This window comes from Ambystoma mexicanum, chromosome 13, assembly GCF_040938575.1.
Source record: "Ambystoma mexicanum isolate Mex_15411 chromosome 13, UKY_AmexF1_1, whole genome shotgun sequence".
Taxonomy (NCBI): Eukaryota; Metazoa; Chordata; class Amphibia; order Caudata; family Ambystomatidae; genus Ambystoma; species Ambystoma mexicanum.
The window spans coordinates 802873472-802897339 of NC_090938.1; the positions used below are offsets into that span (position 1 = coordinate 802873472).

Consider the following 23868-nt stretch of genomic DNA (forward strand, 5'->3'; position numbering starts at 1 on the left):
TCCACTGCGCCTGGCACAATGTGGACTTTACACTCGCATCATGTATTAGTCTCTGTGAAGCCCATAACCCGATGGTTGAAAGGTATTTCTAATATGGCAGAAGCAACCCATGCCACAGTAGACCTCTTTGATAGCTTGAAGTTCTGAAGAGACGTGCGGCCTAATCCCCAAGAGCTCCTCGTCCCCGACATCCGCCCCACGCCCCCCCCCTTACTCCCCTTAATAGACTGGGAAGGAAGTACCTGTGAGTCAGCCATGGGACAGTATTATTCACATATAGTTTTCCACCAGTCCTCTCTGCAGCTTCGGGAGGCAGGGTAGAGGATGAGCGCAGCAGTCCTAGAATGCTTGCATCTTCTAAGAGATGAAGTGTCTCCATCTGTCAGAGAAGTAACTCCTCGCCCACCCCAGACCCCCCTGCAACACCGCCTGTGATGTCTGGCAATGACCACAGAACTCTTAGTGCCCATTCGCTCCCTCGACATTCAGATCTTCTGGTTTCCAGAGTGTGGCATCCAAAGGACACGTTGCCAGGCTCACAGCCTACCCGCGTTTGACCTAGCGTATATCCCACATCCTTTGCATACTCCCAAGTGGCTACTTTGCTAGGACGCACTCTTTGTTGAACTCACTCCTTCTGCTGAGCATTCAAGAGATTAGCTAATGTCAGAGGCTGCCAGGTGTAGCTGTTTACCCCACAACCCGTTCTCCTGGAGCTCCCCTTGAGCAGCTGGCATTTGAAGTGAATGGAAGTTCTTTAAATGCAGCGCCTGGGTTTTGGGTTTATTTGGGACAGCATTGTTGGGTGCTATGTTGAGTCCTGCTATCTGATGGTTAGAGGAAAGATTTTAACCTGTGTCCCTTTCTCCCCACAGGACAAGGCTGAATAACCCTCCACGCCCATCGCACCCTTTGGTAAGTAGCAAGGCTGGAGGTCAAGTGGCACCACACTGACCACCTGCCACATGTGGCGGGCACCTGCAGCTGCCATACTCTGTCTCCAAAGTGGACAAAGCTTCTGTGTATGGCACTGGGCAGTCGCTCTAAGGAGCGATGGGTGCAGTATCAGTACTCCAGATAGGATTTTTAGGTCGGAGTACTATACTATTTTGAGATTTGAAGAGTAAATCCAAATTCAGGAGAGTAACAATGAGTATTCATCTTTGCAAGAGAGTAACAGGTGTTGAACATCCATCCAATGTGCACATAAAGTTAAACGTTTCGAAAATACTAATAACAATCTAGTCGTATTTCATGTTATCTGGCTTCAAATAATGTATTACACGTGTGCAAAATGCTCTCTTGCGCAATATCTTGTAGGTGTGTGCTATCCAGCTGCTTCTTCATGTCATTAGAACACAGGACCTCTTAAGAATTTACTATAGCTACAGAACCATATACCAGCTAGTCGGGTATTCACAAATAAAGTCCCTTCCTCTACCAGCATCACTACTTTGCCTTTTCGCCTCTGACTGTTGCCGCCTCTTTACCTATATTTCCATGGCCTCTTCCTCATGTTTTGGCTCTGCCCTTCCTGTTGCTACTTTGTTTCCCTGTCTCCCACTTTTTTCTCTACCTCTCACTATTGTGGCGTTCATCCCCTGTTCCAAGGGCTGGAACTGGGGATAACGGTCCCCAAGTCCAAATTATCGGCCCGAGCGAAGCAAGGGTTCTGGGCTGTTATCCCCCGTTCCAGCCCCTGAAACAGAGGATGAAGGCCATTGGCACCCGGGGTTGTCAAAGCCATTCCCGGTGTGCTAAAAAAAAAAGGATTTTCCTTCATACAACGGGGCACGCGCAGCGTCCCACTGTAGGAAGGAAAATCCTTTTCCGAGATGGCCGCCATGGAAAGGGAAACCGGGACTCCTTACGGAGACTCTCTTCCTTTTCCATGGCGACCTGCGGGAAGCGAAGGAAAGAAGCAGATGCGGCGGTGGCTCCTGCCACTGCCAAAATAAGGTAAGTAGATGGGCGAGGGGAGAAAAGAAATGGGGAAAAATGGCATGGAGGGTGGGGGGAGCCGACCGTCAAGCGGCTTGGTCGCGCGGCCCGTGTTCGTAGCCATCTGATTGGCTGGCTCCCCGCTCTCAGGTGCTAATGAGTGTTTCCATGCTTGTTGATGTGGTCTCTTTCTCTGCATCGCTCTGCATATCCTGTCTCGGAATACTGTTATTGCTGTTTCTCTCCTCTGTCTTGTTGTCTCCATTGCTGTTTTGTTGTCTCCATTGCTGCAACTCCAGTGCTCCTCGCTCATGTTAATTCCTTAGTATTACTCTATCTCTCCCGCCTTTCCATTACGTTCTCTGCTCTGTCTGCCCAGACTTCAGCCTTTGTTGTCATGTGTCCCCTAGGTTCGTAATTGCTGTTCCTCTCTTCTTTTTATTTGGAATTTGGCATTACAATAATAAGTGATGCTGTGAAAACAAAATCAAAATTATCGAGGCTGAGTACCCCAAAAGGAACACGGACACGGGTTACAAAGGAACATACAAAGTACTTTTATTTATACTGAATTCAGTTACGAAGAACAGAACAAAATCAGATAGCTATCGGCCCTCAGTACAACACAACAAACTCCAGCGTGGTTCAGTGTGTTCAGTGAGAGACGCTGTACATTAGAATGCATTGCTCTTTTATACTTTTCGCAAGCACGATGTCCAACCCTACTTCGGGTTAATATTCCGCTAATACGTCACCGATCTAGGGTTCATGCCGAGTTTTGCATATCCACATGTAACTGGTTTGCTTTTAATAAATATATCAACAAGCCTATACGGCAACTGTGTATTCCGGGATTTTCCATGCAGGTCTTCTCAAACATTAATACAATGTAGTTAAACAAGTGTTCTACGTTCAGTATTTGAATACATTGTTCTTAACATATGCTCGCGGATTAGTTTCATTGCACGAGTAATCCATTACACACAGGTCAACGAAGGACAAGGTCTCAGTTCACGACCTCAACAGGTGGCCTGCAGGCAAGTTACATATTAGCGATATGCAGAGGTCAAGACGGCCATGTTGTATTTCAGAATGACATCGTCCACCATTTTAACTCACAGGGTGACTTTACAAAGCAAACCTAAAATGGCGGATTGACCTAAAATGACGGCTTACATTGATTTTAAGGTCAGGACCTTGCAACGCGGATTTCTTCGCAAGCGATTTACAAGCAACTTGGCTTAGGCCAATATACATATCATTGCAATAGGAGGCACGATATAATTTCTCTTTTGGACAAACCCTCCTTTTGGCCTATGCCAAGTGCTAAACTACTTCTGATCTCCTTGCAAATAACTCCATGCATCATCGTCCATGCAGACTGAATCGCTATCAGAAATATCTATTGCCATTAGATAATTCGCTAGAATTTCTTTAAACACATATTCTTTGGACGTTTTATCTGGGGTATACACTTTATGTCCTATCATACTTATTGCTTGTGCGCAACATCCCCCTAGCATCGAACATATACTAGGTAAACACTGAATACAGCAAGAAAGAAACAACAGAATTCCCAAAATAATCAGCAAGACCGAAAGTACCTTCCAACCCCAAGACCGCAAGAAGTTCCAGAACCAAGCGCTAAGATCCCAATTTCCCTCGGGAACATGCACTTCTGAACTAAGGACGTGCAGATTCTGCATTGCCTTGAAGATAGTTGGGGAGGAATCTGGTACGAAAACACAACAAGCGGACCCCACTAATTTATACACTCCACCACGTTAAGCCAGAATGACATCTAATGCCATCCGGTTCTGAAGTGCTACTAGTCTTATCGCCTTCTCTTCTAATGTCATATTATAGAGTATGTCCGTGGTCCAGTTGATGTTTCTCTCCAGTACTCTCGCTAGTTTTCTGATATCTTCGGAATTCGATATCTGCCCCCAAAATGGCACAACTGATTTTGCTATATCTCCCAATGTTTGTGCCGAAGTGTCACCATTCTCGTACTGCCGCGGACGAGCCTTTGAAACCTCTATTGTACTAGCTGTAAACACCCCAGGTAACAGGATCCCTAAATAACAGGTTCCCTGCCAATCCTTGGGCAACCATGGGAATGCTACATTACCGCAGACAAAGTAGACAGGTTCGCCTACATACAAAGGTCTGTTTTCCCCAGTCAAATTTGCAACGTTGGCACAACCTAGAAAATCTCCCATTGACTGCGTACCATTCCTCTGTATGCAAAAAGAAACTGAATCGGGGCTATGGTTGACAGTATAAGAAGGAGGCATGGCATCCTTATTGCCTATCGGAGCCATCTTGGAGGAAATCAAAGATTGGAAAGGACGAGACAGTCTATCAGAAGGCCTAATAGAAGCAACGTTAGGTTTACTCCTGTTTGCGAAAAGCGAGCATCCCAGGGGAGTCAAAACACGTTCTCAAAACTATTCAAATTAGTGCCGTCAAAGTTCCCTGAGATGCTATCATTCCAACGGCCAAAGAACAGTGCTCTAAGAGAAGCATAACAAGCAGTTGTCAAAGGTAAAGGATGAATATACCAACCTAGCCCCTTATCCCTGTGTTGCGGTAAATGTGAGCAGACCCAACAGTTGGATTTATTAAAAATGGCATGCGTTGCATTCATAATAAGTAGCAGAGTATTATTGTGGTACCTTTGTCTATGCTGAGAGTCCCTAGGGGACAGAGTATGCAAATGTACAAAGGGAGTAGGAACAGTAGGTACATTTTCAGTAGGCAACAAGGATTCTAAAGGATGCGTTTCCTCGAGGTACCACAATCTTAAAACAGTGACTATTGTAAAACCAAATATCATTATAAAAACACAGCCATACATTTTCGGGGCTCAGGTGCATTGTCCATTGTCCCAGTTGGTCACACAATCATTTACAAGTCCCATACGAGTGGTAGCGGTGGCAGGCATTGTAGTCTTCAAACGACAAACCCCAGTGTTATTAGATGGTGACCTCCCGGCCGCGCGACTTGTTAGTCCTTCCACAACCCTAGCCAACAGAATCCCCTTTCTCAAATTTGGGCAAAAACAAGCCCTCGATGATCCTTTTCTTCTCCGAACCGTGCCGTAAGTCTATTTTCTTGGACGCAGATTGTACCTTGCTTTTCCCGGTACTGATTGATCCAGAAACAATGTGTCGTCACTTCCCTTTGGAAGCAACGTATCAGAGACAAGTGAAGATGCTGAATTTGAAACAGCAGTTTCCGGATGCAAAACTTTTGGAGAGTGTGGAGACAAAATGGCTAATTCCCCAAGCCTCACAGGCTCAGAACGATTCTCTGACACACTCTCGGCACTATTTACTGCTTTGGGATTGTTGGTTGCAGCGTTAGCGAGGGGTTCTGTTTCTTCTGTATCGTGTGGCAAAGGGTGAGGAAGTTTCTTGACATGGGAGGTGTGGATCCAGTTCTTTCTTCCAGAAACCCGCACTGCTGTTTGGGTGACCAACAGGACTTGGAACGGGCCCGCCAGCGAGGTGCAAGGCAGGAAGAGCGCTCAAATGCCTTGATGAGCACCCAACTTCCAGGCCGTATGCTGTGGCCCAGGCCCTCGTATCGCAGAGGTAAAGCCTCTCGTACTTGGTGATAAATCAAATACAGGTTTTTAGTCAACTGGCTGCAATAATCTGAAAGTAATACATTTTCAACATTTCTTAATGAGCTACATTTAGGAAGGTTCCAGAGATTGGCAGGTCTACCCATTACCACCTCAAATGGAGAGAGCCCAGTCTTAGTTTGAGGGGTTGTACACATGGATAACAACAGGATCGGTAAGGCGTCCGGCCATTTTAACTTAGTGCCGGCACACGTCTTAGCGAGCTTGTTCTTGATGATACCATTGTGTCTTTCTACTAGTCCGGCGCTCTGAGCATGCCTGGCCGAATGGAACAGTTTGTCAATCTGTAATGCCGCACATATCTGCAGAATTACAGCAGCGACAAAATGTTGACCATTGTCCGACCAGATGACTCTTGGTAGCCCGAACCGCGGGAAATAGTCCCTTAACATGGTTTTCGCAGTAGTCATGGCCGTAGCATCTTTAACAGGGAAAGCCTCAACCCATTTACTAAAAGCACAGATGACCACCAGCACATACTTTCTATTGTTGCATCGTTCCATTTCAATAAAATCAAAGTGGATAACTTCAAAGGGGACAGACGGTGGCCCGAAACTTACCCTTGGAGTTGCTGTCCCCTTTCCCACGTTGTGTTGTAGGCAAATCATACAATCCTGGACATAGCGCTGGGCTATTTTTGAAATTTTGTCATTTGCCCAAACTTTCTCTAACATCTTTGTCATTTTCTGGGCACATACATGCGTAGGACCATGGGCCATGATGACCATCATCATTATATACGCGTCAGGGAGTAGCCATTTCCTTTCAACTATGTCCACCCAACACCCATTGTCATCAAGTTTCCCCAAGCCTTCAGACCACCTCTTGGATTCTTCTAACGTGTCATCAGCTTGGATATCCCGTACAGACCCAACACCCTCATCCATTGAATAAGCATTTACAGTCTCCCTTGAAACATACATCTCTGTAAGGGGATCGGTAGTAGTTTGTCTAGCTATCTGATCAGCGAAAGCATTCCCTTTTCCTATGTCATCTGTAATCTTTCGATGTGCTGCACATTTCATAACGGCTAACTGAACAGTGAGCGCAAGCGTGAGAGTAGTTGTACTATTAGGGACCCATGTTGGATTTTAGTGCCATGTGAAGTTAGGAACCCTCTCTCCGACCAAAGTCTCCCAAAGTTGTGAACCACCTCAAAGGCATACTGACTATCAGTATATATATTTACTGCAAGCCCTTGGGAAAGTTCACAAGCTCGGGTCAATGCTATAATCTCTGCGGCCTGCGCAGAGTTATGCGTGATTCTCTTGGTTTCTATGACCATGCTTAATGTGGTAATTGCATAGGCAGCTGTGGATGTACCATCCGGAAGTTTAAAGCAGGAGCCATCACAAAACAGCTCTCCTTGCGGATTATCCAAAGGAATGTCTTTCAAATCAATTCTACCCTTTGTCTCTTGTTCGGTAGTATACAGACAGTCATGTGACTCTTCATCGCCGCAAGTAGTATCTTGCGGGAAATGTAGGAGTTCAGCCGGATTAAGAACACAACACCTCTTAATTTGAATGTGAGGAGCAAACAAGATCAATTCATATCTCGTCAACCGTGCAGAAGTGAGGTGTTGCGTTTGGGTTTGGTTCAGTAGAACATCTACAGAGTGAGGCACCATCAGGGTTAGATCATGGCCTAGGACCATTCCCTCACTCTGTTTTACAGACGCAGCAGCAGCAGCTCGCAAACATCTTGGCAAAGCGCATGCTACAGGATCAAGGGCAGAAGAAAAGTAACCGCACGGCCTATTCTTCCCTCCATGTTCCTGCGTTAATACAGCCAAAGCACATCCATCACATTCATGCACAAACAACACAAAGGCCTTTTCATAGTTTGGTGTGCCCAAAACTGGTGCAGAGCATAATGCAGTCTTGAGCAAGTCAAACGATTGCTGGTGTTCCGTGTTCCATGGCAATGGCGAAGAAATGCCCTTCTTTGTCAAAGCCAACATCGGTTTGATCACTAGTGAAAAATTTGGGATCCACAACCTACAGTAAGAAGCCATACCTATCAAGGTTCTAACTTCCTTCTGTGTATTTGGGACAGACATACCAGAAATGTGTTTTATATGCTCAGGTGTCAATCTTCTTCCCTCCTTTGACAGGAGATAGCCTAAATAGGCGACCTCCTGGCAACAATATTGAAACTTTTTAAGCAAACCTTTGTGACCATGCTTAGCTAGATGAATAAGCAATAACACAGTGCCCTCTTTACAGGTGCTCTCAGAATCAGCAGCTAAAAGCAAGTCATCAACATATTGAAGCAATGTACAAGTAGAGGGCAATTCAAGGGTATCAAGTTGTTCTTTCAAAGCCCTACTATAGATGCTAGGACTCTCTGTGTACCCTTGAGGTGCACGAGTAAATGTGAACGAGCGTTCCCCCAAGGTGAACGCGAACAAATATCTACTATCCTTGTGTATAGGAATGCTAAAGAAAGCATTATTTAGATCCACAACACTAAAGTAAGTAGCTGTAGCTGGAATCATGGTTAATATCATTGTCACATCAGGCACAATTGGAAATTGCGGAGCGAAGACTTTATTACTGGCACGTAAATCAATTATAAAACGGAATGGAATTGCATTATCGCCTTTTTTGTACATGGGTAAAATCGGACTATTGCACAAACTTCCTGAAATTTCTTCAATCACCCCGCCCCACGATGCACAAAATCGGAACCAATGCATTTCAAAGCTCGCTCGCCCTCAACTGAAATCTTATTCTGGGGAATGCGTGGCAACTCAATTCCATGTTTCAAAACTATCTTAACAGGCTCAATCTGTAAAACACTGACATCATTGTCGTCAACAGCCCATAAGTTCTCTGGTACATCAATGAATTCTGGTGGCAAGGGTCTAGTCAAGAATTGTGAGACAGAAAATTGCTGTGGTGAAATCGTCAAGTGCACTCCATTAGAAGAACAATAAATTACTGCATTTAATTCTTTTAACAGGTTCAACCCCAGCAATTTCTCTACGCAATTCAAAGTCAACAGAAATGGACAGTGGTCCGTAAAGGGACCCAAAGAAATGGGTACCGGCAAAGAAACCCGACAAACAACTGGCGTGCCAGAAAACCCTACAGAAACATGGGTTTGCCCTGACAGTGAAATGTTTGGAACCCGTGAATGATCAATGGAACACTTCTGTGCTCCAGTATCTATCAAAAACTGATGTCTCCTATTTCCCACCACCATTTCAATGTAGGGACCTTTCTAATTGACGGAAATAGGTATAGGTTCCAAACACTGCTTCGGGCAATCCTAACGAAACAGAATATCATCAAAAGGAAGCTCTTCAGATAGATATGCAGCAGAAGGATGATCAAATATGTTCCTAGTGTCCACACTCGAAGTCTGATTATCCTGCAAAAAAGTTGCTGAGGATCCTGTGCAAACTGACCTCTATCAGGGCCCCCTACACCCTGGCGACCTCTGGATCATCTACCCATATTCCCAAATGTGATATTCGACCTCTGTCGAAGGACGGGGCATTGAGCACACCAATGACCCTCTTGTCGACAATAGGCACACTGATTAATGTTCACAGGACCCAAGGGCAAATTCCCTTGAGGGACATACTGACCTCTAATCTGGGAACTACCCCCTCTGGGGCCTCTAACAATTTGTTGTAATAGCACTTTAGTCTTTAAATCACTTTTTCATTTTTCAACTCTATCTTTGTCATTATTGACACGATTCTCATAGTACTGAACCATATGCAGCACTTCTGATTGGGACTTTGCCTGCCAAGCGCTCTCAGAAGACATCATTTATGACTGGATGTCAGGCAGCAATCCACGCACAAATTTGTCCACAAATAACCATTTCCCAGACTTTTTCCCAGACTCTGTGCCTAGGTCTTGTCCACTGAAATCCGAGAATACCTGTTCGAACCGATTAAAGAACTCTCTAGCGGTTTCCTTGGACACAGGCCGTAAGTTTGTCCCAAATATTTATTTTCTCTGGAATTATGGTTTTCAATTTTGCAATAATTCTATCAGGCAAAGTCAGTATCACCTGGGGCGGTCTTTCACCAGCTGGCCTTTCTCCATCAAATCTAATTATATTCGCCCATGTATCTCCCAACCCTGCCACGTCGTCTATAGTCCTAACTTGTTTCCACAAAGCTACGGGCAGGAGTACAGGAAATAACAAATCAATATCTCCTAAGTTGAACACAGAGGACTGCAAGATGGACTCTATTTCTTTATAGAATCCTGTCGGATTTTTCCTAATATCAGGAATAGATTGTCTAGTAGTATTCACTTCCTGTCTTGAGAACAGGACATGAACAAACTGTGATACATAATGTGCAGGAATATTCACAGCGACTATATTTGCTGCATGATCAGCCGCAATCGAAACCATCGGGACAAACGTCGGAGGAACCTCTCTCATAGGCAACTGAGAAGTAGGTGACTCCGAATGCTTACTAAGCAACAGAGCTAAGTCGAGCGCTAAAGCAGTCGAAGGAGTGTCAAGTGAAAAAGCCCTCTAATAAATACCCAATAACTCTGTGGGACTACTAATCTTTCTCTTTACACAATCATCCTGTAAGTACTCTATCATTACCGGTATCACTTTCCTCTGCATTTCTGGCGTATACTGACTATACGTGTCATATACTTCAACTGGAGTTATCGACATATCTGAAATCCATCTAAGCGCGTCCTTCGTACAAATTCGTGCTTCCACAAATATCGATTTACGACAAGGAAGGAACCGTTTCTGTGCATACATACTTTCCCCTTCGTCATCCCCATTCTGTAACCTTTCCAACTCCTTTCTATACCCAAATAACCTCTCAACATGCTCATTTACTTTCTCCGCAGTGTCTCTAGAAAACGCTAAAGTATTTAGATCCCTTAACCCTTGCAGAGATCTGTATTATTTAATTTTCCCCACATTACACATAAATGAATCCCTAAACCTTCAATAAAAACATTTTTCTCAGGAAAATTATCCATATTATAGAGTGGGGCAAAAACATTAGCTCGATCATCCCTTTCCATACAATGCTTAGCCGATGCAATCAACTCATGTTTCTTCTCTGGTGGTACAGTATTGCGAGTGACAACCCTCGACCCTGCACCTCGATCAACTATAAGTGGCTCAGGACCACTTGGAAGAGAGGGAGCAGGCCGATTCAATGGAGGTACTGTCACTGGTGCGATAAGAAGAGGTGGAGGAGCTGGAGGAAGAGGAACATTAGGAGGAGCAGGAACAACGGGAACAACAGCAGGTAGAGCAGGAATAGCAGGAGGAAGAGGCAAAGTAGCAGGAAGAGGAACATACGGAGGTGGTGCAGAGGCGCCAGGCCTTCGTTCGTTTAACAATTTGTCTATAAATTCGTCGGAAACACGAAAGTCTTTAGAAGGATAGATTTTCTGAATTTCAAGTGTGAAAGCCCTATCTATATTCCTAGTCGATTCAGAATGTTTATCTTGGTCATACAATAATGCTTTTTCGGTGTTCGTTTTATGACGGCGCGCATCTTTCTCTCTACTTTTAAGTTGCTGTAACGCTTCTTTTTTCCAATTCTGCAAAACATCAAATGCTGCAGGTCTAGCCTTTTTCTTTAATAGAATTGACTCTAAATACTCAAAACGAGGGATTTCGAAACTACCATTGATTGGCCACTGAAGTTCGGAGACATGTCTGGTTTGTCTATGCCAAATGTCATTAAACACAATACTTCCAATGCCATGCTTACAGTACATAGTACATGCCGGCGACCCCTCCTGTGGTGCGGGATGGCTAAATTCCAAAGACTGTCTATCGCTACGGAACAACGCCCTAAAGCAGGTAGACAATTTCCCAGGCATGTCAAATTATTGGTGTTACCTGGTCAATAATTGTGTCTGCAGACACAATACGCCAAAGTCAAATTATCAGGATCACTATCGGGTCACGACTCACCTGATCAAGCCTAAGGAGGTCCGATCAGATTTCAAAGAATCTTACGTAACTAATCTAACCTCGTGTGTGGTGATTTCGGCAAATCTGCCCGCCTCGATAAGTGGACCCTCGTCAAGATGCTGTTCTCGGACCACAAGCTAATCGTCCAGGGATCGGGTCGTGCAGTGCTGCTGAGGTGTCGCGTCTCGTTCAGTGGGGCCCCTTTCTGTCACACCGTCCGATCCCGGATAGCGAGGGTCAACCTTCGATAATCCGGCATCAATCTTGAGGGTCCCTATTCGGGCACCAACTGTGAAAACAAAACCAAAAGGAAATACACCGGACACGGGTTACAAAGGAACATACAAAGTACTTTTATTTATACTGAATTCAGTTACGAAGAACAGAACAAAATCAGATAGCTATCGGCCCACAGTGCAACACAACGAACTCCAGCGTGGTTCAGTGTGTTCAGTGAGAGACGCTGTACATTAGAATGCATTGCTCTTTTATACTTTTCGTGAGCACGATGTCCAACCCTACTTCGGGTTAATATTCTGCTAATACATCACCGATCTAGGGTTCATGCCGAGTTTCGCATATCCACATGCAACTGGTTTTCTTTTAATACATATATCAACAAGCCTATACGGCAACTGTGTATTCTGGGATTTTCCATGCAGGTCTTCTCAAACATTAATACAATGTAGTTAAACAAGTGTTCTACGTTCAGTATTTGAATACATTGTCCTTAACATATGCTCGCGGATTAGTTTCATTGCACGAGTAATCCATTACACACAGGTCAACGAAGGACAAGGTCTCAGTTCACGACCTCAACAGGTGGCCTGCAGGCAAGTTACATATTAGCGACATGCAGAGGTCAAGACGGCCATGTTGTATTTCAGAATGACATCGTCCACCATTTTAACTCAAAGGGTGACTTTACAAAGCAAACCTAAAATGGCGGATTGACCTAAAATGGCGGCTCACATTGATTTAAGGTCAGGACCTTGCAACGAGGATTTCTTCGCAAGCGATTTATAAGCAACTTGGCTTGGGCCAATATACATATATTCATTGCAATAGGAGGCACGATATAATTTCTCTTTTGACAATACAAGCTGAAAAAGTCATAATCCATCTATAAATATAGTTTGATTTGAAAATTAGGCGGTGGTTCCTTTTTAAATGTATGCAAACTTTCTTTTGGAAGTTAGAATATTCTCAATCTGCAGTTTCCAGCCTATCAGCTGATGCTGAACTTGTTTCCATGTAAATGCTTTACCTGCACTGAACGGCAAGTACGGCAGCAATGATGAGATGTGAGTTCTGAACCATCAAACATTTACCCTCCGGAAAGCTAAGTCGGTTCTGCTACGATTCAAACCTTATATTCCTTCTTAAACACATATCACTGCATGCAGATGCATGAGCTCACTGAGCTATTGACAGGTTTGGAACTCGCAGGTGAAAGATTGAACTGTGTGGCAAGTTTATCATCCCACTGAACTATGTTTCCGGACAGGGTTAGTCAGGAAACTAACTTGTCTGAAAGGCTTGTAGGGTTGGGGCATCGGCAGTCCCATGCATGGCTTACCTGGCATAAATGGCCCGTCCCAAGCTCCATGCCTCTTTCAATGACCTATCCTGCACATGAAGCAGGAGATTTATAGGAGGCACTAGAGATTTGGCAGTGTCACACGATAGTCAGACATGGGAGAATCAGAATTTAGGAAAAGTGCAATACTGAGAGCAGGATGGCTTGAAGCCTACCACAGCAATGCAGGTTTTCTCACACTGTCCACCAGTGTGCATGCTACCACCTCAGGAGAATGGAGGGGAGAGCTTAGAGCCGGTTTCTCGTCAGCGCTTTAGCTACATACCGAAACTGCAAACATGTTGGTACTGCGTCATTACAGTGCTACTGTTGAAAAATGCAGGTAATGTTCCAAAACATAGCAGTCCTGCTGAGAAATCAGGTTATGGTGCCACTAAATGTGCTTTAGCCCGGCTGTGAATAGTTCATTGTCCCATATGGCAGCTCCGCTGAGCAGCTAGGGTTCTGTGCTTAAATAAATCTATAGCAGAGCTGTTGAGAAGTACTAGTACAGTCAACCCTTCTAAAAATATATGCAGCAATATTGGGAAGTGTTGACCTGCTCTCATTTAAAAAATAATAGCTAGTCCTGATGTGGGAGGGACTGCTAATGTCCCATTAAAATTATATAAAAGTCCATCAAAGAAATGCTGGTAGATTTTCACCCTCCCCATCTGTAGGATATATACTTGCTCAGTGCAGGGGACGGTAGGTAGTAAAAGTAATATCCAGAACACGCGTCCAGCCATTCCTTGCTCGCTCTGCTGTGACTAACAAGTAAATGTGCCCTTTCATGCATGCACTCACACACAGACACAAAAATGCAAACACTGGCAATATTTTAAAACTATACCAAACATATCAACTGATGTAACATCAAAAGCCTTTCGTAGTGAGAAATGCCAAACAGCTGCTTGCTGAGAGGCTCTCATAAAACTAAAGCACATCAAACACCTCAAGCCATTAAATGTCATTGATGTGCTTGTGTGGTAAAGAGAAAACATAGTGTGTAATCCCTATGCAAATCACTAGTAAACCTGAAAGAATTATGCTTCTATAAAAACAAAAGCAGCCCTTGCTAGAACACACTTTTACACTGTACTACACCAATCTTCAAAATCAGGCTTCATAAGAATGCCAATTATAATGAGACTTCCTAAAGTGTCAAAGCAATTTGCAATGCACACTAGTGATGCAAAACTCTTAAATAACATTGTAACACAGAAAAATCAAAAAATTTGAACAAAGTGAAACACACACACACTGATTTATTTTTAAGTGTTACACTTTACAGACTCTAAAAGTATTTGCTAGATGAAATAACCAACACAGGAAAGTGTTAAATAAACAGATCATGACTCAGCCCATCTGGATGTCAGCAGTGAACTCCATGATTTATGGCGGTGCTGCCAAGAATAGGAAAAAAAGAAAGGTGTCATATTCACAAGAGTTCAGTACGTATAATGGGTAGATACGCACCTTATCTGGAGGGCTGTGCAGTATGCAGTCTCTGCTGAGTGGTCTGAGGTGTCCTTTCTCCAAACACTACTGTTTTCCTGCTTTGCAAAGTGTTGCAGGATGCTGTTAGCTTGCATGCTGCTTCTTCTTCGCTGTTCTGTAATGTGGACAAGCTGTGTTCTCTTCTGAAAGAATCACAGACCCCCTCCCCCACCGCGAGACTGTGAAATGTTCCATTCTGCTACAGTAGGGGGAACCCTTTCACACACTTTTGTAGTTGGGGGTTATTTAATTACAAGCACACCTTTTTTAAAAAAAAACATGCCAAGGTACCTTTAAAAAAGATATGCCTATGTATATTTAAAAATACATGGATTGAAGTAAAGATTTGTTTGGCAGGGTCTTCAAGTAGCGCCTGTGTAAAGTCCTCGCCCAGTGAGCAGGAGCTAGCTCCTGAGAACAAGAGCTAGTCGGGTATATACTTTTGTGACAAGGTCACATTCTTAACCTTGTCTACAGGGTTTAAGTACCCAGGGGAGGTGGGAGGAGAAAGGTGGAATCCAGAGCCAACCTTGGCCCTAATCGAAAAGGCAGCAAACCAAACCCCAGTCCTTGATTCCCCCACTTATGCTGGCATGCCTCTGTGCAGAACCATGTCCCCAGCCTTGCCTCCAAGAACCTATGCTCGCCAGCGTTATTTTACTATTGCAGATGCTGGCACGTGAGAAAAAGAAGAGCCTGGGAAGTGACGAGAGGAGATGGAAGAGGCAGAAGCAATCGCCTGCCCGAACATAGCTTCAGCATCACAGATACCCGATCACTGCAGTGGAGTGGTTGCCGAGAAAGAGACACTGACTCCAGCTGCGTCACGCAACAGGATATCACACACTAGACCACCGTATACTGCCTAGGGGAAGATTAGTTGAATTTACCCTAGGGAGCCCCTCCAGTGCGGCCCTAGGGATGAACCTTGCCATTGATTTTCCTTCACAGCCAGATAACCCTGGTGGCAAGCCTGCACAGAGATAGTAGGTGGAGCTAAGATCCGCTTTTAAGCATTTTTTACACATAAACGCCCGGGGAGGGTGGGATGCCAGGACATTGGTAAGGAACAACGGGCCCACCTGCCCATCATCAGAGTAGGGGTATATGAGCCTGGGGCAGGAAACAGGAAGTGTGGGTGTATTGGGTGATTTCACAGGGGGAGGTGGACGGCGACCAAGAGAGCATCAGGAGTACAGATGGACTGGCAGATTGTGGAGAAGAGGTTGGGAGCAGGTGAGGCATTGGCTTAGGGTGGTTCTGTAGTCTGAATGTGCATGTGTGTGAGACAAGTGTGTAGAAAGGCTAGTGTAAGGGGTGAATATGAGTAGGGTGATACAGGGTGAAAGGAGGGTAGGTGTGTAGTGGTGTGGGAGAAAGAGAAGGAGTAGTGGGGAGGAGGGGTATGGTGGGAGAAGGAGGAGTAGTGTCAGAGGAAGAGTATGTGGGAGGAGAAGCGAGTGGTGTGGGAGTAGTGGGGGGAGGAGGAGTAGTAGCCTCGCAGGAAGAATATGTGGGAGGAGTCGCAAGTGGTGTGGGAGTAGTGGGGGGAAGAGGAGTAGTAGTCTCGGAGGAAGAGTATGTGGGAGGAGGAGCGAGTGGTGTGGGAGTATGGTGGGAGGAGGAGTAGTAGTCTTGGAGGAAGAGTATGTGAGAAGAGGAGCGAGTGGTGTGGGAGTATGGTGGGAGGAGGAGTAGTAGTCTCGGAGGAAGAGTATGTGGGAGGAGGAGCGATTGGTGTGGGAGTACTAGTAGTGTTAGAGTGAGAGGAATGAGGAAGGAGTTAACCTCAAAGGGTGGAGACAGGAGAGAGGAGGAGTGAAACATTGTAGGACAGGAAGACTTGCACGTTCTGAATACTCACAAGGCATAGTAGGTACCTTTTCCCCCCTCTGCTCTTAAATATTGCATTTCTAATGTATTTTCCCACCCTTGCCTGTGGGCACTTTGAAACAGTATTTTCTTATTGTGTAAGCACTTAACAAGCAAACAATAAGATTGGTGAGGAGGAGACCGTGGAGGAGCAGGTAGAGTAGAAGGGAAAGGTGTAGGTGGACGTGAGTGGAAACGGATAAATCTTACTGAGTAGCTGCATGGCACAAAGTCATACCTTTCCCCATTAGAACACTAACCTGTGGTGAGAGAAGTGAAAGTTAGGAAGTCCCTGAGGGAGTTAGTGAGCCTGCTTTCATGGGGAACACCTTTAGTGTAGGGAAGGTAATATATAGTAGGGGTCAACAATCTGTAGTAGTAACCAGGGGCTACGCATGACTGGGTCAGGGAGGAGGTTCATAGGAAGGTGTGTCATAAGGAGGGATGGCCATTGGCTGCACAAAGAAAGTGATAACCCTTGAACCATCCTTGAGACCCTGAGGGTTTTCTGTGCCTTCTGTCACAGCTGCGTACAGCAAATCTAACTTCAGCGTGCGATAAACAGTGTCAAGGTTACATTAAATAAAAGATATCCTTGAAATATATTTAGAAATGCATGGATGGAAGCAAAGAGTTGACTGGCAAGATCTTCAAGTAGTGCCTGTCGGAAGGACCTCAGTGAGCAGGATCTAGCCCTGGAGAAAGAAGGGCTAGTCGTGTATATTCAGTATATAGGAAATCTAACTCAGTTTTTCAATCAAGTTAAATAAAGTTATTGACACATGGGGTCATTTTTCCAATCCCCCAGAATGTTAAGACTCAAAGTGAAAGCCACTGCAATCATGAATACAACAAGGTAGCATTTATAATTACTGTGATTTTAGATCTAAATTAAAAAATCTAAAGCACTTACCAGCAGACAGGATCCTGACTGCATTCTCCGCTCTCCAGCAATAGTGAAGCAACGCCACCTACTGGTAGCTTTTGTTTATTACAGCTGGATGGCTTTTGCTTCACTATTGCTGGAGAGCGGAGAATGCAGTTAGGATCCTGTCTGCTGGTAAGTGCTTTAGATTTTTTAATTTAGATCTAAAATCACTGTAACTCTGCGAGGGCAGAGCTTAACACAAGCACTTCTGTGTTCCATCGATCCCTTGGTGTACTCCTGCCAGGTATCTTTCTCCCCCAGAAGACTCACTGCCTGATATATGCTATTTATCAGGACCTCTTTCAATATTCTCTTTATTTCCCAGTTTAGCACAGTTGTATTCATGCACGGTCTATACTTCATGGACTTCTACTTGTCCCACACTCCCCCATATGGATCTCCACATATCAAGACTTGTTCAAGCTCTGTCTTCTAACTTCTTCACAAGTATTCCTTTGCTGATGGCAATACTTGCTCCAAATTCCCCATTTGAATTCTCATATATAGACATTTGTGCACATTTTGGGCCTCATTACGACCCTGGCGGTCCGGAAATAACGGTGGCCGTAAACCCGCCGCCACCGTTGTTTCCGGACCGCCTGATCCCGACTCCTGCAGGCGGGAGGTGATGTTCCCGCCAGGTCTGACCTGGCGGCTTTAACAGCGCCCACCTGCAGGCGGATGAGGAAACACGGGCAGCATTACGAGATGCTGCCGGTGTTTCCATGATCCCCATTTCCATCGAGTCCCGTAGGACTCAATGGGAATGGGGATTAACACCATTCCGCCTCCGTGATTCCCGGAAAACCAGGGTTGTAATGTCCCGGTAATTCCAGGAATCACGGAGGCGGAATGGTAATACGAGTCCGGCGATGACCAGGCGGTTTTACCACCGCGGTTACCGCCGGACTCGTAATGAGGCCCTTTGTCTTTCAGCTTCTTCATTAACGTTCATCTGCTTATGGTAACATTTGCTCCATCTTTCCCCATATTGAAATCTCAGGTATGAGGAATTGTGAAAATTCTGTCTTTCTACACTTCTTGGTCGGTAATCAAAATATACACTTAATTGTTCATCTGCCTGTTGGTACGCCCCTGGATTCCCAATATCAATGGGCCAACTCATTGGTGTCCCATGGCGTTTCTGACCCGGGGAACGTTGCTGCAGCATAGTCTTAGTTTGGAAATGGTGTCTCCTGCTTGGCAACCCCTCTTTCAGCTCTTCTGCTGGCCTCACGTTCACTTGCCGGTAAAGTTTCTTCTCTTCGGCTTGACCACTTCATTGACATTCTCTCTGTGGCTGCCGGCTCCTTCGCTGCACTTCCCTGGAGCCTGCCACACTCCCCTGGGCCTCCTGCCAGTTGGGCAAGAAGGGCTGACAGGTGGCAGCTTGCGAGCACCTGCCTCCTTGAACCCGGTTCACTCCTGTGCATCTGCCTTCCACAGCGGTTCTGCTTCCCGCTTTGCCCGTGCTGCTTCTGTTTCCTCCACTTTTCGTTTGAAAGTGAAAATCATCTTTAAATGTTCCACACTGCTGATCTGTCTTTTGTGAGAAAGGCACAGTGCTCAGAGGTAGACAAAGACACAAGGATGCATGTTTCGAATACCTTTATTTATAGAAATGGGGTTTGAAGAATGCCAGGCTTGCCCTATTTCTAAATGGGAGTAGTCTTGACTATTAAAATAAAGAAAAAAGAATAATCCACAAGTATGTCTGTCAAAAGTAAAGAATCGGTCTTTGTCAAACCTATGTTTGCCCTCACCCTCTAACTTGACAATGTGTAGGGTATTGGATACAATAATAAGTGTTTCAAAAGAATAACAGGATGGGCACAGAGTTTCTTCTCTACTCCCCTTCCCCAAGCTTAAGTCTCTTGGGATCTCCAAAAGTTCAGTTTGTTCCAAACAGTTCACAAAAAGGCAGTTCAGTTGTTTTCTTATTTGGCACAGTTCCTGTACTTCTCTTAGGCCTCCATCGCCTGATTCAGTGCTTTCTAGTATAACACAGTTCTGCTTTAACAATGTTCTCTTTTCTCAGGCCTCCGTCGCTTAATTCAATGCTTTCTAGCATAACACAGTTCTTCTTTAACAATGTTGGTGGAGCGATCTTTCTGGCTTTTCTCACCAGAACTTAGACCCTTTTTACTCATTACTTTCAACTCTTTAGTATTTTACATTACAATATTTTATCATCTTGATACACTTGGTTCCCTTCCCCAATCTTCCTGCTTTCCTCATGCGATTTATGTCGAAGACTTTCAAAACCGCACAGCTTTATGTATTCCCATGCCTGACCACGCCGACACTGTTGCATTCTGGTTATTGTATTCCTTATACTCTGTTAGTCTTTCCTCAAGCGTGCCTCTCTTTGTGAATTTAGGTTCCACCTTTTATACTTAGTTCGGTTCTCAATTGGATTCAGGTGGTTGTGATCGTAGCTAAGTGTCTGACTTTGCCTGTCCTCATTAGAGGGACATTCATAGAAAGAGAAAAGTGAAGGTGTTCCGTCGTAATGTTATTAAGATGAGAGAAGCATTGAGGGTTCTGGAGAAACCAGAGATCTGGCTGACATTAGGCTGAGGGGATATGGGTAAGGGGTTATTTGAAAGAATGGGATACCATGTCTCACCCTTGGGTAATCCCTCCCCAATCCCAAGGGACCCTCCACCCAGGTTATCCTCCCTCGCCAGTCCGCACCTGTGGTCGGGATCCAAAAGCAATGGCCCTCCCAGTGGCATCTGTTTGGAAGATTCCCGGGAGTGGGAAGGGAAAAACCCTTAGGTTTTTCGACTTGCCACAACTAAAATGCGTGTTTAACTTAGGGTTTCTTTCAATCCATACAGACTCCTTCTTCCCCTTCCTCGTCTCAATACTTGAGGAGGTCTGGGAGTTGGTGTCCATAATATTAATAGGACTTCCAAGGTGACTATGTTTGGGATTTTTATTTAGTACAAAACCATCAGAGATAGGAGAGGTTAGATGTGTACTATGTGCATATGAGTTGTGAATGGTATTTAGCCTAGGATGTTTGTTAGGAAAGGGTTTTGGAGTTTTGTAACTAGAGGGATTTGTATAATGACAGGATGCCATTAGGAATTTAGGAATTATAGGGTCTTCCTCGCATGGAAGGGAAGCATACTGCGTCCCTCCTTCATGGGGTCACCAAATCTCCCCGACAGCCATCTCCTCCATGTGATCCTGCCTTATACTACCACCCTGGGGCCAGGATCAGGCAGTGGCTGCCTTCCCCTGGCCACATGGGAGGAGATCTTAGGCTGGGGATCAGTGACGACTCCACAGGGTTCATCATACTGGTTAGATCACAATCGCTCCTGTTTTCTGAAAGATGTCCTTTTATGGTAGTACCTTAACTACCACCCCTGGAAGTACACTCACTCAGAGTGCTACTTTCCCCAGACTGTCGCATCTTCTCTGTCTTTCCTCTGGGTGGGTTTGTGTAGAGTAATCTCATTTTGCTTCTCTTGCAGATGGTGTGTTTTATTAAAGTGTCTATATTTTCATAGACCCTCGATTGGACATTCCCTTTATTTTGGACTTTGGTAGTGTGTTGTTTTGGGTCACTACTGGTTCACCCTCACACCCCTCTTAAGAGTACAGCCTGCCCTCAGCCCGCGTTACCACAAAAGGCAAATGAGGTATATCGCTTGATTGTCCCTGTTTTACCTTTAGGATTGTGCAATGTTTTGGTTTGTAGAAGTGTGAGGGCTCAGTGGGCCATTTTACACCTACTCACCCTTGTACTCCTGCAAAATGGAATCCAATTTGTCAAATAATGGCACTGTTATTCTATGCATGGGAAGTGTACTGTAGCAATTTCAGTGTTATTCCATGCATGGGAAGCGAATTGTAGTACTGGCAGTGTTATTCCGTGCATTGGATGGCCATTATAGCACTGGCAGTGTTATTCCATGCATGGGAAGTACCTTGTAGTACTGGCAGTGTTATTCTGTGCATTGGATGGCCATTATAGCACTGGTAGTGTTATTCCATTCATGGGAACTGCACTGTAGTACTGGCAGTGTTATTCCATGCATGGAAAGTGACTTGTAGTATTGGCAGTGTTATTCTATGCATGGGAAGTGAATTGTAGTACTGCCACTGTTATTAGATTCACCGGAAGTGCCTTGGTGTACTGACAGTGTTATTCCATGCATGGGAAGTGCTCTGTAGTACTGGCAATGATATTCCATGCATGGGAAGTGCATTTTATTACGCCTGTGTTATTCCATGCATCGGAAATGCATAGTATTACTGGAAGTGCAGGAAGTGCATTGCAGCACTGGTGGTGTTATTCCAGGAATGGGAAATGCATTGTAGCACTGGCAGTGTTATTCTATGCACGGAAGTGCACTGTAGTATTGGCTGTGTTATTCTCCAGCATGAGGTCTTCCATGGGTTCACATGCTCATGAATATTCCCCGTAGTCGGGCTGGGAATCCTCTATAAATTTAAAGCAGTTTAGCTTTAAGATAAAAACTGTTTATCTTTTCTATAGCCTACAAGTGTCACTTTGGTGCACACATCCTCCTAAGCTCCACCCCTGGTGGCCATCTTCAGATTTCTACTGCACGTTTTTCATGTTGGGAGCTTTCGTCTTTCGCTCCTTGGAAACCGTCAACATTTTGCTGGTTTTTGCCTATTTCTTTTGAGAATTCTTCGTCTTTCAGATTGTGACTACCGGCGGTGGGGACCCGCTGCCTGAGGAGATCCTTAATCCATCGTCAGATTTCCAACTCATGGCGCCACAGGCAAGAGGCTTCACTTCGCCACCATGGTGGACGACACAAAGGAAAGCCTTGTCAGGTCCTGTGTGAACTGCGGCCTGAATAATATCGTCATAGAGGATCTGCACCTCAGGTGCATTTACTACCTACATTTTGACCACGATTCGGATGGGTGTCCAATTTACCAATCCTTTTCCTTGAAGACACGGAAGGACCACCATTGGAGATTGGAGGCATGGATCGAAGAAGATAAGGCCTCTTAACACGGCCTACGGGCATAGTCATGCCTCTTCCAGGGCCAGTAGGTCCAAAGAGTGTGCTCCCTCAGATAAAAAACAAGAATTTGAGGTCCTTTGAGGATGCTTCCTTGGTGAAGATTCGAAAGAAGGTGAAGTTACACGCTCCCAACTTTTTCCTCGTCAACAGTCGCCGTGTCTGCGGGACACAGTTCGGAGAGAGGCCAGTTGCCATCACTGGCTCTGTCGACGGTTAGCCTACCGGCAGGTGAGCAACCTCCTTCTTTGAGAAAGTTGCTGGCATCAGCAGTTAGACACAGGCCTTCGTCGAAGAGCAAATCGTCCAAGGACCCATCACCGGTTCCATCGTCATCGACTCTGTCATTGACACAAGCCTCATCGACGACTTCATCCACCAGGACCGTTGCCCTGTCAATGACCACCCCATCAACAAGTACCTTGTCGGCGACCCCGTCTACGAAGAATGCTGTTTCTTCGATGGCTGCAACACGGAAGGGCTCGTCAACGACCATCACCTTCCAACGACAGTCCCGTCAACAACAGCACCATATCTTGCTCCGCAGGCTCCAGTTGTCGCCTATTTCAATAAGGGCTCTCGTTAGGTGAGGGTCATGCCTCCAGCCTAGACCCACCAAGGCTGAACCTCTCTTCACTCTTCACTCTGGCACCACTGGGATCCCCCAGGAGGTATCCAGAAATCTACACCAGCTCTGAATAAGACCTGCTAGGGGGTTTTTTACTGTGATTAGGAACTGGGACAAGGGTAACCCAACCCCATGGTGTCAATGCCTCATCAAGGGTTGCCGACCTGCCAGCCTTCCCAGCTATTCGCCAAGTCCAGTTCCTGCACCTGCTCCTGCACCTAGGGATATGTCCATGGGCATCTTGACCCCCCTACACACACACTGGTTGCTGAAATCTAGCAGCAACTGCCTACTGCTTCCACCGCTGTTCTGCCTGCTCTGGCAAAGAGCCCCCCGAGGCCTTCTCGGACTCAGCTGCCGCCACCTCATGTGGCCACTGTTACCCCTCGGCCATTGCCCGTGGCGTTGCCATCTGTGGTGGAGGAAGTGGCTCAGATGGGCACTGACACGAATACCGTCACAACCGGTACACACATGGTTGAGTTCGATGATTACATTCTGGCAGGTGGGGAACTCCCTGATGTTGATATGCCTCTCCACCGGTCAAGATCAGGTCGTTCCACTCCATGATATCTAAAGCTTCCAAGCTGTGCAACCTGGTACCGGAAGAAAAGAAAAATGAAGGTTTCCTTTTTGAACGAGGGGAGTCCTCTAAGAAGGGAAGGCTATCGTTTCAGTTCCCCTGTTGGATGACATGGTATTGGAAGTGCATTGTAGCACTTATTCCATGCATGGGACGTGCATTGTAGTACTGACAGTGGTATTCATTGCTTGTGAAGTGTCATGTAGCTTTGGTTGAGGTAGGGAAATACCTCC

General features: G+C 45.4%; 1 protein-coding gene across 1 annotated transcript in view; it reads left to right on the forward strand.

The window, feature by feature from the left end:
• TAPBP (TAP binding protein) overlaps positions 1-23868 on the forward strand; it is a 167616-nt gene that overhangs the window by 141743 nt on the left and 2005 nt on the right. The window contains exon 8 of the mRNA XM_069635221.1: positions 876-915. Within this exon, the coding sequence (XP_069491322.1) occupies positions 876-890 (15 nt within the window). The 3' untranslated portion in view covers positions 891-915. The remainder of the gene's footprint in view (positions 1-875; positions 916-23868) is intronic.